Source organism: Anomaloglossus baeobatrachus, chromosome 11 (assembly GCF_048569485.1).
Source record: "Anomaloglossus baeobatrachus isolate aAnoBae1 chromosome 11, aAnoBae1.hap1, whole genome shotgun sequence".
NCBI lineage: Eukaryota > Metazoa > Chordata > Amphibia > Anura > Aromobatidae > Anomaloglossus > Anomaloglossus baeobatrachus.
This window is the reverse complement of record NC_134363.1, coordinates 30,434,029-30,446,528: the sequence shown is the minus strand read 5'-3', so window position 1 is coordinate 30,446,528 and position 12,500 is coordinate 30,434,029. Positions and strand designations below refer to the sequence as shown.

Sequence of the window (12,500 nt, the reverse complement as noted above, 5' to 3'; positions counted from 1 at the left end):
GTACAGATATGAACATATATATATACATATATATATATATATATATATATATATTAGTGTGTTAATGTACTGTGTACTTGTGTGTGTATATATATATATATTTTTTTTTATTTTTATTTTTTTTGGGGGGGGGGTAAAATCCTTGGTCCTTGGGCTGTATGCAATACATATAATGCACATACATATACATCATAAAATATTCTAAGAATTCTAAAAACACAATACACTATAACTAATGGTATTACAGTTAACAAACTGCCATCAGAGCTTTAAAAAGTCACAAAATGTTTACACAATGGAGTGTTGGACAAACATTTTGCTACTCATGCCGTTTTCATGCCAGTTTGGAAGCAGCTAGACAAGATAAGGGGAGAAAAAAACAAGATAGCCAGCACTAAATGTGCACTACTGCACTAAAAATTCCAAATTGCACTCATTATTAAAATTTAAGATTTTTGGCAAAAAAATTGCAATTTCTTGAGCTGCCTCGCCACGTCACGGCAAATCTCTTTGGGGCAGTCCTACTCTAAAATATTTTTATATAAAATGTGCCATACGGCCTCACATATGAAAAATAGAACTGTTCTTAGCAGCACTCACCTGGTGTTTTTCAATCCCGTATCCATGACTGAATCATTCATGACTGTGGGCGGGACACATTTTATATAAAAATATTTTAGAGTAGGCCTGCACCAATGAGATTTGTCGTGACGTGGCGGGGTAGCTCAAGACATTGCAATTTTTTGCCAAAAAATTTTTGCCAAAATCTTAAATTTTAATAATAAGTACAGTTTGGAATTTTTAGTGCAGTAGTGCACATTTAGTGCTGGCTTTCTTGTTTTTTTTTAAGAGAAGGGGAGAGACAAGGGCATGGCCACTCCGGTCAAATTACTTGATAGTGTTTTACATGGGAGAAATTCCATGCCAGTCCCTCACTGTAGAAGTATTTCTGGTCTGGCTCACGTTTGGAGACACGCGCCGATCAGAAGAGGTGCCGAATTTATGAATTCGGTGCCATTTCAAGTCCATCAAGACTGGCGTTGTACAAGGGTGCGTTATGCCAATCTTGATGGCCCCATAAACTATAGATACAATTGAAGACAATCATACAGTAGTGGGGGCTGCATAACAAAAAGCCCTCCTGATGGCTGGAGTGTCAATTACTTCTTTACTATATATTTTTTCACTCATGCAGATGATATGACGAGCAAATGGAGGCTCTGGTGAGAACTAAAGATCCGATTCATCAAGAATTTTTCGCCAGAACTCTAGCGTCAACAGTTTGAAATGTTGCACATTTTTAGTTTTGAGACTCTTGATGTTTTTGCTTAAGTCCTGGCCGGCGTCGTCAACTTTTGGAAAATTGGGTGGAGATTTACGGGAAGATGTATGGCCAAGTGTGGCTGACGAATTCATGATAATTTATGCACAAAAGTAGTGTAAAGTTCGACAGAAATGTCCTGTAGCCCCTGATTGGAGATCATTTCTTGCGGTAATGATGCACCAAACTTATTAAGTGGAGTGCGCCTCCTAATGGACTTGGCACATCTTACTATGCACAGTTTATTAAGACTAGTGGGTGGTGATGAATCGGGGTCTCTCGTCTGGAAAGTTTCCAAAAACGTGAAGTTCACTTAGAGACTCATTCAGAAGTCCACGTATTTTGGTCAATGTATGATATGCAATGAGTGGCTTGGACATAGGCCTCCTGTCCCCGACTTGAAAGCATCACAGGCACATTCGACACTGTTAAGTTTGCATTAGGATTCCCAAGTCCAGTCCATGCATCACGGTCCATGTATGCGGATGTTTCCTTGAGGCTTAGAAGTGATCTTTAGTACATCCTTTGTTGCCTGTCTTTGAGCTTGGACACACCTTGGTTTTCCATAATTTCAAATATCCTAAACTCTTGCAGAATCACATGAGGATATCCATTACCATGATCATAAATGGTGCTTTTCTTGGACTTCAAAGGTTTTACGAAATTTGAAATAGGCATCGTCAATGTGACTCCTAAATATTGTCACATATATATCTATATCTATGTCCGCCTAAAGTAACCTTGATAGGTCAACCATTCTCCATGATACTTGTCTCCATAATTACAATGTTCCTGTGATGACTGTCACAAGGTGGCGCTAGACAGAGTTGTATACAGTAAATGAAGAGGTAGTCAGACAGGTCGAGATCATAAACCAGGAGGACACAACAGTACATGGGGGGCAGACAGAGACGAGGTCAGGATACAAGCCAAAGGTCAGGGTTTCAGTAGAGTATGTACAAAATGCAGGGAGTAGGTAAGGACATGGTCAGGAGGAAGTCCGAGGTCAGAATCCGGACAGGTCAGGACAGGCACAGATGGGTCAACAACAGTCCAAAGTCGAGCGACCAAGACCAGAACACTGAGCACCACGGGAGCCAAGAGAACAACTGTAAACAGGGAATACAACTGGCGACGTCCTGAGCTAACGCGCTCCCTAAAGAAGCAGAGCAATCACCGGGAACAAGAAGCATCTGCGAGAGCGCCTCCCAAGACCAGCGTGAATCCCAGTGCTGTGAAACAACGCTCTGCACCATAAGCAAATATATACAGGAGAGCATAGCAGAACGATACAGAATGTTCTGCACATAGGAATCAGGACAGTTCCAAAAATTATTTCGGATGGACACTTTGGTCAATGACTGATTTTCAGGCTTTGGAAATTATCTTCAAATAAGCCCTGGGCACCAATTTATGGTTCAACTTTCTTCGATGTGGCCAAAAGGATCATCTCAAGTGTTACAGCAGCAGAAGAGTCTTTTCAGGAAAAGTGACCAATCTTCTAGGATCTTCCACTTCACATCGAAAGAACAAACTTGAGCAACCCGAGAATCACAGGTAAACAATAGGGCATTGCCCCGGAGTAGAGGCTTCCGGCGCCGTTGTAGCACTTCCTCTTAATGTCCACGCTGATTCCATTTCCTTTTATAGAGCTGCTCTGTACGGCACAGGTGTTCTCTGTGGCACATCCACCAAAATAGAGGTTTGATTGAGTGGATCCTGTAAATTAAAAATAAAAAATAATAATATATTTTTATGTTTTTTAAGATATGATACCCATTTACTACATTAAGCCATATTTCACCTACATTCTGCCGTCGTACTAGTGAGAAAATACCTTGATTGTCATTTAAGATCTAATTACTTACTATTAGTCCTAATTAGAAACCTAAATATCATACCATACAGACATTATTCACTGCATCAATCATTGCTTCCCCTTCCCCCGCTGCTCAATTACCATTTTAATGTGTTTTGGCACATTGAGTGAGAAACTGCAGCTCCATCCCCCTCCTATCCCTGTCTATTCTGTCCTTACTATCTTCTATTTATTGCTTTATACTAAATAGATTGTTTTGCTGAAGAACCTGCTGGCATTAAAGTAAATATATGGTGCCTATATATAATCACACCCTTCCCCCTTTTAAAAAATAGGACATGCTATAGAGACTCTAGATGTAAGAACCATGTTTTGTGATCTGAGCCAATCACTACTTCCCTTGGCTGCTTCCTTACGATGATATTCTGTTTTGATACACTTAGTGAGAAACTGCAGCTGCATCCCCCTCCTATCCCTTCTCCTTCCTTACTACTTTCTCTTTGTTATTTTACACTAGACATTACCTGTACATTTACAAAGACCTTGTGTGTTCTGAGCCAATCACTGCAGCTGCATCCCCCTCCTATCCCTTCCTCTCCTTTCTTTACTGCTTTTTATTTACTGTTTTAATCTAGACAAGTTCTGGAGGAAGATGGACTTTCCTTTAATAAGAAATACTACATGCCATAAAGACACCTTTCCGTTTGATGATAGAACTATATTGTGAACTCTGGGTCAATCTTTACCTCCATTTTCTGCTTCTTTACCACAATATTGTGTTTTGATACATTTATTGAGAAACTGCAGCTGCATCCCCCTCCTATCCCTTCCTCTCCTCTTCTTACTGCTTTCTCTTTATTGTTTTACACTAGACATTATCTGTACATTTGCAAAGAACTTGTGTGCTCTGAGCCAATCACTATCTGCCTTTGCTGCCTCCTTACCCCAATATTGTGTTTTGATACATTTATTGAGAAACTGCAGCTGCATCCCCCTTCTATCCCTTCCTCTCCTCTTCTTACTGCTTTCTCTTTATTGTTTTACACTAGGCATTATTATTATTATTATTATTATTTATTTATAGAGCACCATTAATTCCATGGTGCTGTACATGAGAAGGGGGTTACATACAAAATACGTATACAAGTTACAGTAGACAGACTAGTACAGAGGGAAGAGGACCCTGCCCTTGCGGGCTTACATTCTATAGGATTATGGGGAGGAGACAATAGGTGGGGTGTAGGTCAGGCGGCAGCTCCGCACGGTGGTCGGGCGGCAGCTCCGCACGGTGGTCGGGCGGCAGCTCCGCACGGTGGTCGGGCGGCAGCTCCGCACGGTGGTCGGGCGGCAGCGAGTTCATTGTAGATTGTAGGCATTTCGGAACAGGTGCGTTTTCAGGGTCCGTTTGAAGTTTGCAAGGGTAGGGGATAGTCTGACGTGTTGAGGCAGCGAGTTCCAGGAGACTGGGGATGTTCGGGAGAAGTCTTGGAGTCGGTTGTGTGAGGAGCGAATGAGAGAGGAGGAGAGGAGGAGATCTTGGGAGGACCGGAGGTGACGTGTTGGAGTGTAGTGGGAGAGTAGTTCGGAGATGTACGGAGGGGAAAGATTATGCACAGCTTTGTAGGTCAGTGTTAGAAGTTTGAATTGGATACGGTGGAAGATTGGAAGCCAGTGGAGGGACATGCAGAGAGGAGAAGCGGGGTGGTAGTGAGGCGAGAGGTGGATCAGTCGGGCAGCAGAGTTAAGGATGGACTGGAGAGGGGCAAGCGTGTTGGCAGGGAGGCCACAGAGGAGGATGTTACAGTAGTCGAGGCGGGAGATTATGAGGGCATGCACTAGCATTTTAGTTGATTGCAAATTGAGGAAAGGGCGGATTCTGGAAATATTTTTGAGTTGAAGACGACAGGAGGTGGTGAGGGATTGGATGTGTGGTATGAAGGATAAGGCAGAGTCAAAGGTCACTCCGAGGCAGCGAACTTTGGGTACTGGCGAGAGCGTGGTGTTATTTATTGTAATAGATAGATTAGGTGGAGAGTGTAGGTGAGACGGAGGAAAGATGATTAGTTCAGTTTTGGCCACATTGAGCTTTAGGAAGCGAGAGGAGAAGAAGGAGGATATAGCAGATAGACATTTCGGGATTTTGGACAGCAGAGATGTGGCATCTGGGCCAGAGAGGTAGATCTGGGTGTCGTCGGCATATAGGTGGTATTGGAAGCCATGGGACTTTATGAGTTGTCCCAGGCCAAATGTGTAGATAGAGAAAAGTAGGGGTCCTAGGACAGAGCCTTGAGGGACGCCAACAGAGAGATGGTGGGATGAAGAGGTTGTGTGGGAGTGGGAGACACTAAAAGTGCGATTTGAGAGGTATGAAGAGATCCAAGAGAGGGCGAGGTCTCTGACACCAAGGGAAGAGAGGGTCTGTAATAGGAGGGAGTGGTCAACGGTATCGAAGGCTGAGGACAGGTCTAGGAGTAGGAGTATAGAGAAGTGCTTGTTCGCTTTGGCAGTAAGCAAGTCATTTGTGATTTTAGTCAGGGCAGTTTCGGTGGAGTGATGTGGACGGAAGCCGGACTGTAGGTTGTTAAAGAGAGCGTTAGAGGAGAGGTGGGAGGAAAGTTCAGCATGGACATGCTGTTCCAGGAGTTTTGAGGCAAGTGGGAGTAGTGATATGGGGCGGTAGCTGGTAGTAGAGGTTGGATCGAGGGAAGGTTTCTTTAGGATAGGTGTGACTGTTGCATGTTTAAAGGCAGAGGGGAAGGTTCCAGTCGTTAAAGATAGGTTGAAGAGATGGGTTAAGGCTGGAATAAGGATGGTGGTGAGGTTGGGAAGGAGGTGGGATGGCATGGGGTCAAGTGTACATTTGCAAAGAACTAGTGTGCTCTGAGCCGATCACTACTTCCTTTGTCTGCCTCATCACCATGATATTGTGTTTTGATACATTGAGTGAGATACTGCAGCTGCATCCCCCTCCTATCCCTTCCTTTCTTCTTACAGCTTTCTCTTTATTGTTTTACACTAGACATTATTTGTACACTTACAAAGAACTTGTGTGCTCTTAGCCAATCACTTTCACCCTTGGCTGTCTACTTACCATTATATTGTGTTTTGCTGCAGTGAGTGAGAAACTGCAGCTGCATCCCCCTCCTTTCCCTTCCTCTCCTCTTCTTGCTGCTTTCTATTTATTGTTTTATGCTAGACATTATTTGTACATTTACAAAGAATGTGTGTGCTCTGAGCCAATAACTATCTCTATTGGCTGGCTCCTTACCACAATATTGTGTTTTGATACTTTGAGCAAAAAATTGCAGCTGCGTCCCCCTCCTATCCCTTCCTTACTTCTTCTTACTGCTGTCTATTTATTGTTTAACACTAGTCTTGTAGATAAGTTGTATTTTGATACATTGAGGGAAGAACTGCAGCTGCATCTCCCTCCAATCTCTTCCTCTCCTCTTCTTATGGCTTTTTCTTAATTGTTTAACATTAGTCTTATAGGCAAGTTGTGTTTTAATACATTGAGGGATAAACTGCAGCTGCGTCCCCCTCCTATCCTTTCCACTCTTCTTCTTACTCCTTTTTATTTATTGTTCTATGCTAGTCTTATACACAAGTTGTGTTTTGACATATTGAGGGAAAAACTGCAGCTGCATCCCCCTCTTATCCCTTCCACTCCTCCTCTTACTGCTTTCTCTTTATTGTTTAACATTAGTCTTATAGGCAAGTTGTGTTTTAATACATTGAGGGAGAAACTGCAGCTGCATCCCCCTCCTATCCCTTCCTCGTTTTCTTCTTACTGCTTTCTATTTATTGTTTAACATTAGTCTTATAGGCAAGTTGTTTTTTGATACATTGAGGGAGAAACTGTAGCTGCATCCCCCTCCTATCCCTTCCACTCTTCTTCTTACTCCTTTTAATTTATTGTTTTATGCTAGTCTTATGCGCAAGTTGTGCTTTGGTACATTGAGGGAGGAACTTCAGCTGCATCCCCCTCCTATCGCTTTCTCTTTTTCTTCTTACTGCTTTCTATTTATTGTTGAGCACTAGTCTTGTAGGCAAGTTGTGTCTTGACACATTGAGGGAAAAACTGCAGCTGCATCCCCCTCTTATCCCTTCCTTTCTCACCTCATTGTCTTCTGATTTTGGTCTTTTTACAATGAAAATTGTGCACTGTAAGATACACCAAAAATAAATTGCACCCACCTAATGTTGTACTGGCTGAATACCGCACGCAACGTATCTGATGTCCGGTGCAGGCTGATACGTTCTTAATATCACAGGGTTCCATTAGGGTTTCAACATAAGAAGGGCATGTTAACCCATTCAAGGTGTAGTTTTCTACTGGTACTGTGACCCAAAAAAAGAGAGGAAGAATATTAGGTGATGTCTCGTACTCGGCAGGTAGTCCGGGGAACCGCAGCAGCTCCTTAAGAGCCATATTACTTGAAAATATCGAAATATCAGTGCAAATAAAGAATAATCTAATGTCTTACGGATGGGAATGGACGTGGTGCAGTTATTTGTGGAACAACACGTTGTTGCGGTGGCAGTTGTTGTGTATAGACCGGTCACGCTTGCATTATTGGAACATTCATTGATATTCACGCATGACCTGATGTAGTTAAAGCTTGTCCAGCGATACCCTGAAAATAAGCAAAATTCAGTTAGTCAGCTCTTCAACATTTAAAGGGACAACAAACCTAAAAGTCGATTTTCTCACAAAGTGTTGCACAAAAGAATGTATTCTATTACTTTCAGCTATCAGCCATTTCCATATTGTCCATGAAAGGGTGTCTAGAAACTACTTTAAATTTGTGATTCATAGATAGGAGATGAAGAAGTGACCCAAGATGTCCTAGCAGTATTGACTTCCCGTGAATTAGTGATCAGAGATATCATGCTTAGTGACATCCCAAGTAGTAACTTAAAGTCGACTTCTGACTTTCCATAAATAGGATTTGCTTTTTGCCTGGTGTAAATGCCGCTGTTCTCCTGAATTCGGCGCTGTTTTTCTTTTTTTCCTGCGCCTCTCTATTCACAAGCTATGGCCCTTTCTTTCTTGTATGAAACTCAATTTATTTAGACAAGTGGGCATTGTCTTCATCTGTTCTCAGTAGAAGTCTACTTTAGGACCATGCCCCCTTGTCTATCAAAACTAGATTTTTTTTACAATGAAAAAGGAGCCATATCTCAGGAACGGAGAGGCGCAGGAACAAAAGAAAAATATCTCCGGATTCAGGAGAACAGCGGCATTTACAGCAGGGAAGAAAATAAGCAAACAAACATATTAATGACAAGTGACAGAACCTCTTTATGGGATAATACCTAACATATTTAAAGGGAACTTGTCATGTCATTTCTAGATATCAAACTGCCCTCAATGTGTTTTAAATGATGAAATGCGCATCACTAACATGGTTTTAAAAAAATTCCATGTATTTATCTAAAAAAAGGCTTGATATGCTTAGGTGAATACATTACATACCTAAGATTTCAGTCATAGGGGCGGAGCTCTTACTGGGATCAGTCACTGTCACTCAATTTAGACATGATTCTTTTTTTAACTTAGTCACGTCCCCCAGTATTGTAATTGATTACACCACAGGTCCTTTAACATCACTTCTCTGCTGAGCTCCGCCCATTGAGGTGACATGATCGTGACATCAGCACAGGTCCTGCAGGACCACTTCTCTTCTGCTGATTACTAAAGGTCCTTCACTATCACTTCTCTGCTGAGCTACGCATATTAAGGTCACTTGATCGTGACATCAGAACAGGTCCGTCCCCACCACCAGCTCTGGAGCTCAACATTGGAGAAATGGTGGTGCAGGACCTGTGAATGTCGCAATCATGTGATCATTATGGGCGGAGCTTAGCTGAGAAGTGATGTTAAAGGACCTGTGGTAATCAGCAGAAGAGCGGTAGTCCTGCAGGACCTGTGCTGATCTCATGATCATGTGAAGGACCTGTGGTATAATAAATATAATGCTGAGGTTGTGGCTAAGTTAGAAAAAGATTAATGCCTGAACTTGAGTGACAGTGACTGATGCCAGCAAAAGATCCATATATTTACTGCAACCCCCTAAGCATATAAAGTCTTTTTTAAAGATAAACACATTAAATATCAAAAACTGACATGACAGGTTCCCTTTAAAACATTAAAAACACAAACAAAAGAATACAGCAGCACTCTGTGAGCACTAAGATATAGAATAAATTTAGAATAATGAATTGGCAAATCTTGTGAGCCCATCAACCGCAGCAAGGTGACCTTTCTTTGATTGGACCCTATCCTAGTTTAGTGTTATGCATCCCCTGGACTAAAAGTTTACAAATATATGGGCAGATAGGATTTAGCACTAATTAAAACCACACTGTGACAGATGTTTAGAGAACACAGTCAGAGTAGGAGGTTGTCTATACTTTCAATATATACTGCAAAAAAATGTATTTCCAAATATAGCAAGTGTACACAAGTGCCAGCTGCTATAACTACATGAAACATAAGCAAAAGAAAACAGCAGCACTCTGTACAAAATAATACAGCAGCACTCTGTACAAAGGAATACAGCAGCACTCTGTACAAAAGAATACAGCAGCACTCTGTACAAAAGAATACAGCAACACTGTATAAAAAATACAGCAGCACCCTGTACAAAAGAATACAGGAGCACTCTGTACAAAAGAATACAGCAGCACTCTGTACAAAATAATACAGCAGCACTCTGTACAAAAGAATACAGCAACACTCTGTACAAAAGAATACAGCAACACTGTATAAAAAATACAGCAGCACTCTGTACAAAAGAATACAGCAGCACTCTGTACAAAAGAATACAGCAGCACTCTGTACAAAATAATACAGCAGCACTCTGTACAAAAGAATATAACAGCCCTCTGTACAAAAGAATACAGCAGCACTCTGCATAAAAGAATACAGCAGCACTCTGTACAAAAGAATACAGCAGGACTCTGTACAAAAGAATACAGCAGCACTCTGTACAAAAGAATACAGCAGCACTCTGCAAAAGAATACAGCAGCACTCTGTACAAAAGAATACAGCAGCACTCTGTACAAACGAATACAGCAGCACTCTGTACAAAAGAATACAACAGCAGTCCGTACAAAAGAATACAACAGCACTCTGTACAAAAGAATACAGCACTGTGCAACACAGCAGCACTCTGTGCAAAAGAATACAGTAGCACTCTACAAAAGAATACAGAAACACTCTGTGCAAAAGAATACAACAGTACTCTGTACAAAAGAATACAGCAGCACTCTGTACAAAAGAATACAACAGCACTCCGTACAAAAGAATACAACAGCACTCTGTACAAAAGAATACAACAGCACTCTGTACAAAAGAATACAGCAGTACTCTGTGCAAAAGAATACAACAGCACTCCATACAAAAGAATACAACAGCACTCTGTACAAAAGAATACAGCAGCACTCTGTACAAAAGAATACAGCAGCACTCTGTACAAAGGAATACAGCAGCACTCTGTAAGCGCTAAGATATATGTAGATATAGAATATATGAAATTTAAACTGCATTAATGCAATATGTAATATACTTAGAAAAATAAAGGTTCCTTTAGCAAAAATTGGCCAATTCTCATGCACCCATTTGTTTATGTTTTGTGTAGTTATAGCAGCTGGTACCTGTTCACATTTACTATATTAAGAGATTCATATTTAAAGGTAGTTAAAAAGTGTAACCTCGAGATGCAAAAATCACTAAGGAGTTTTAAAAGTTGAGCAATAAGATAGATTTACCTCTGGTGCGAATCACCATAGTCCCGCAGACGTCATTTTGGGAAGGGCAGTCCTGTAAGCTGCCAGTACAAGGTGAGTCACTGAAGCCGGTGCACTGTGTACACTGCAGGGAGTGACCTAGAAGAAAAGAATGTACATCACACTAATGTATATGTTCATTTATGGAGACATCTCCCTGGCAAAAATCTATTTAGTAATATTTAAATGCCAAATAGAAGGAAATTTGAACTCCATAATGCTCTCGGATCAGCCTTTTGCCTGGTGATTAATAATAGTTCTTATGCTCTGTAACTGTGCAGACATGGGTTGGGTTCCTGGTTGTCAGAGAAGGTACTGATCACTCTACGTGAAGGGCTTATATAACTATTTCTGTCTGTTTGGTCCCAGTGATTACTTGATCGATTCCCTATTGACAGGTCATATCACTATGCTTCTTGGTCAAACAAAAGAGAGACAGCCGTTAATTTTCCAATCTGTTTTCCCCTGTAACTTGGGCTTGATCTATAATTCTAGTTACAGGGGAAATAATAAAAAAATGTACAAATAAAAAACAACTGGACAATTCAAAGAATTACTTGTAGATCACTGGATGTCTGACTGTTGGGGCTTCCAACGATCCCGAGAAAAGGGCTCAGAAATTCCGACAGACTGGGTTATTGGCTACACATTCGTATCAACATTCAATATGTTGCCTATTAACCTGCAAAAGATACGAGCGCACAGCATTTCCACCTCTGCATTCTGATTGGGCAATTTTTTTTGGGGGGGGAGGGAGGAACACCTCTTGAAAAATAAAATAAAAACTGAAAAAAAAATTAAAACAAAATAAAAAATACATTTATAATATAAAATTATGTATGTGATGTTTTATTAGTTTAGATTCTGCAATAAAAATTCAGTGTAGAAAATAAAAAAGTAATAAAAATAGTTAATAATCTCCCGCAAATTTAAAGTTTTAAATTTAAAATTTTATTAATTTTAAAATTTAAATAAATTAAACAAAAATACACTTAGGAACTTAATGTATCAAAATAAGTGTCAGATAATTGTGGTAAAAACACTTATTTTTTTTATTTGCCATCAACATGAATGATCTCTTTCTAAAATGTTTTATTGTCAATAGTAAATTTCAGTCGTCTAAAAAGCTGTCAACTGTGAAAAAAAGGCCGTGGGCGACGTCCACATAAAAAAAATAAAAGCTTAATTTACAGAACTGGAAAAACGAGTTACTGCAAAGTGTAAGGGGAGCGGACAGAGCATGCAGAGGTAGCAGAGCAAAAGTGCTTTTTGAAATGTACCTGCAGTCCTATGTAAGATTACCAGTGATGTGTTATGACTTTCTCTTTTTTATAAGTTGCCCAAAAATACCAATAACATTGAAAACCAGAAACTTTTACTGTGAACCACAAGCTGCATGGGTCATTAAAGGCGAATTTTCTTTGCCTAAAGTTCTAAGTGACATTCTTCTTCTTTATAGGCATATTGTACTGGTACATAACAATACACATTTATATACCAGAACATCTCTATGTACCCGAATGTGAAGGGTAAAATAAAAATCAGAGTTTCCTCCTTTAAATTAG

General features: G+C 40.5%; 1 protein-coding gene across 1 annotated transcript in view; it reads right to left on the bottom strand.

Annotated features, from left to right (window-relative positions):
- Nucleotides 1–832: 832 nt before the first annotated feature.
- LOC142256292 (phospholipase A2 inhibitor and Ly6/PLAUR domain-containing protein-like) overlaps nt 833–12,500 on the bottom strand; it is a 13,856-nt gene continuing 2,188 nt past the window's right edge. Inside the window, exons 2-5 of the mRNA XM_075327908.1 lie at nt 10,918–11,034; nt 7,628–7,777; nt 7,338–7,481; nt 833–3,040 (exon numbers count right to left, since the gene is read on the bottom strand). Coding sequence (XP_075184023.1) covers nt 2,838–3,040; nt 7,338–7,481; nt 7,628–7,777; nt 10,918–11,034 — 614 coding nt within the window. The 3' untranslated portion in view covers nt 833–2,837. The remainder of the gene's footprint in view (nt 3,041–7,337; nt 7,482–7,627; nt 7,778–10,917; nt 11,035–12,500) is intronic.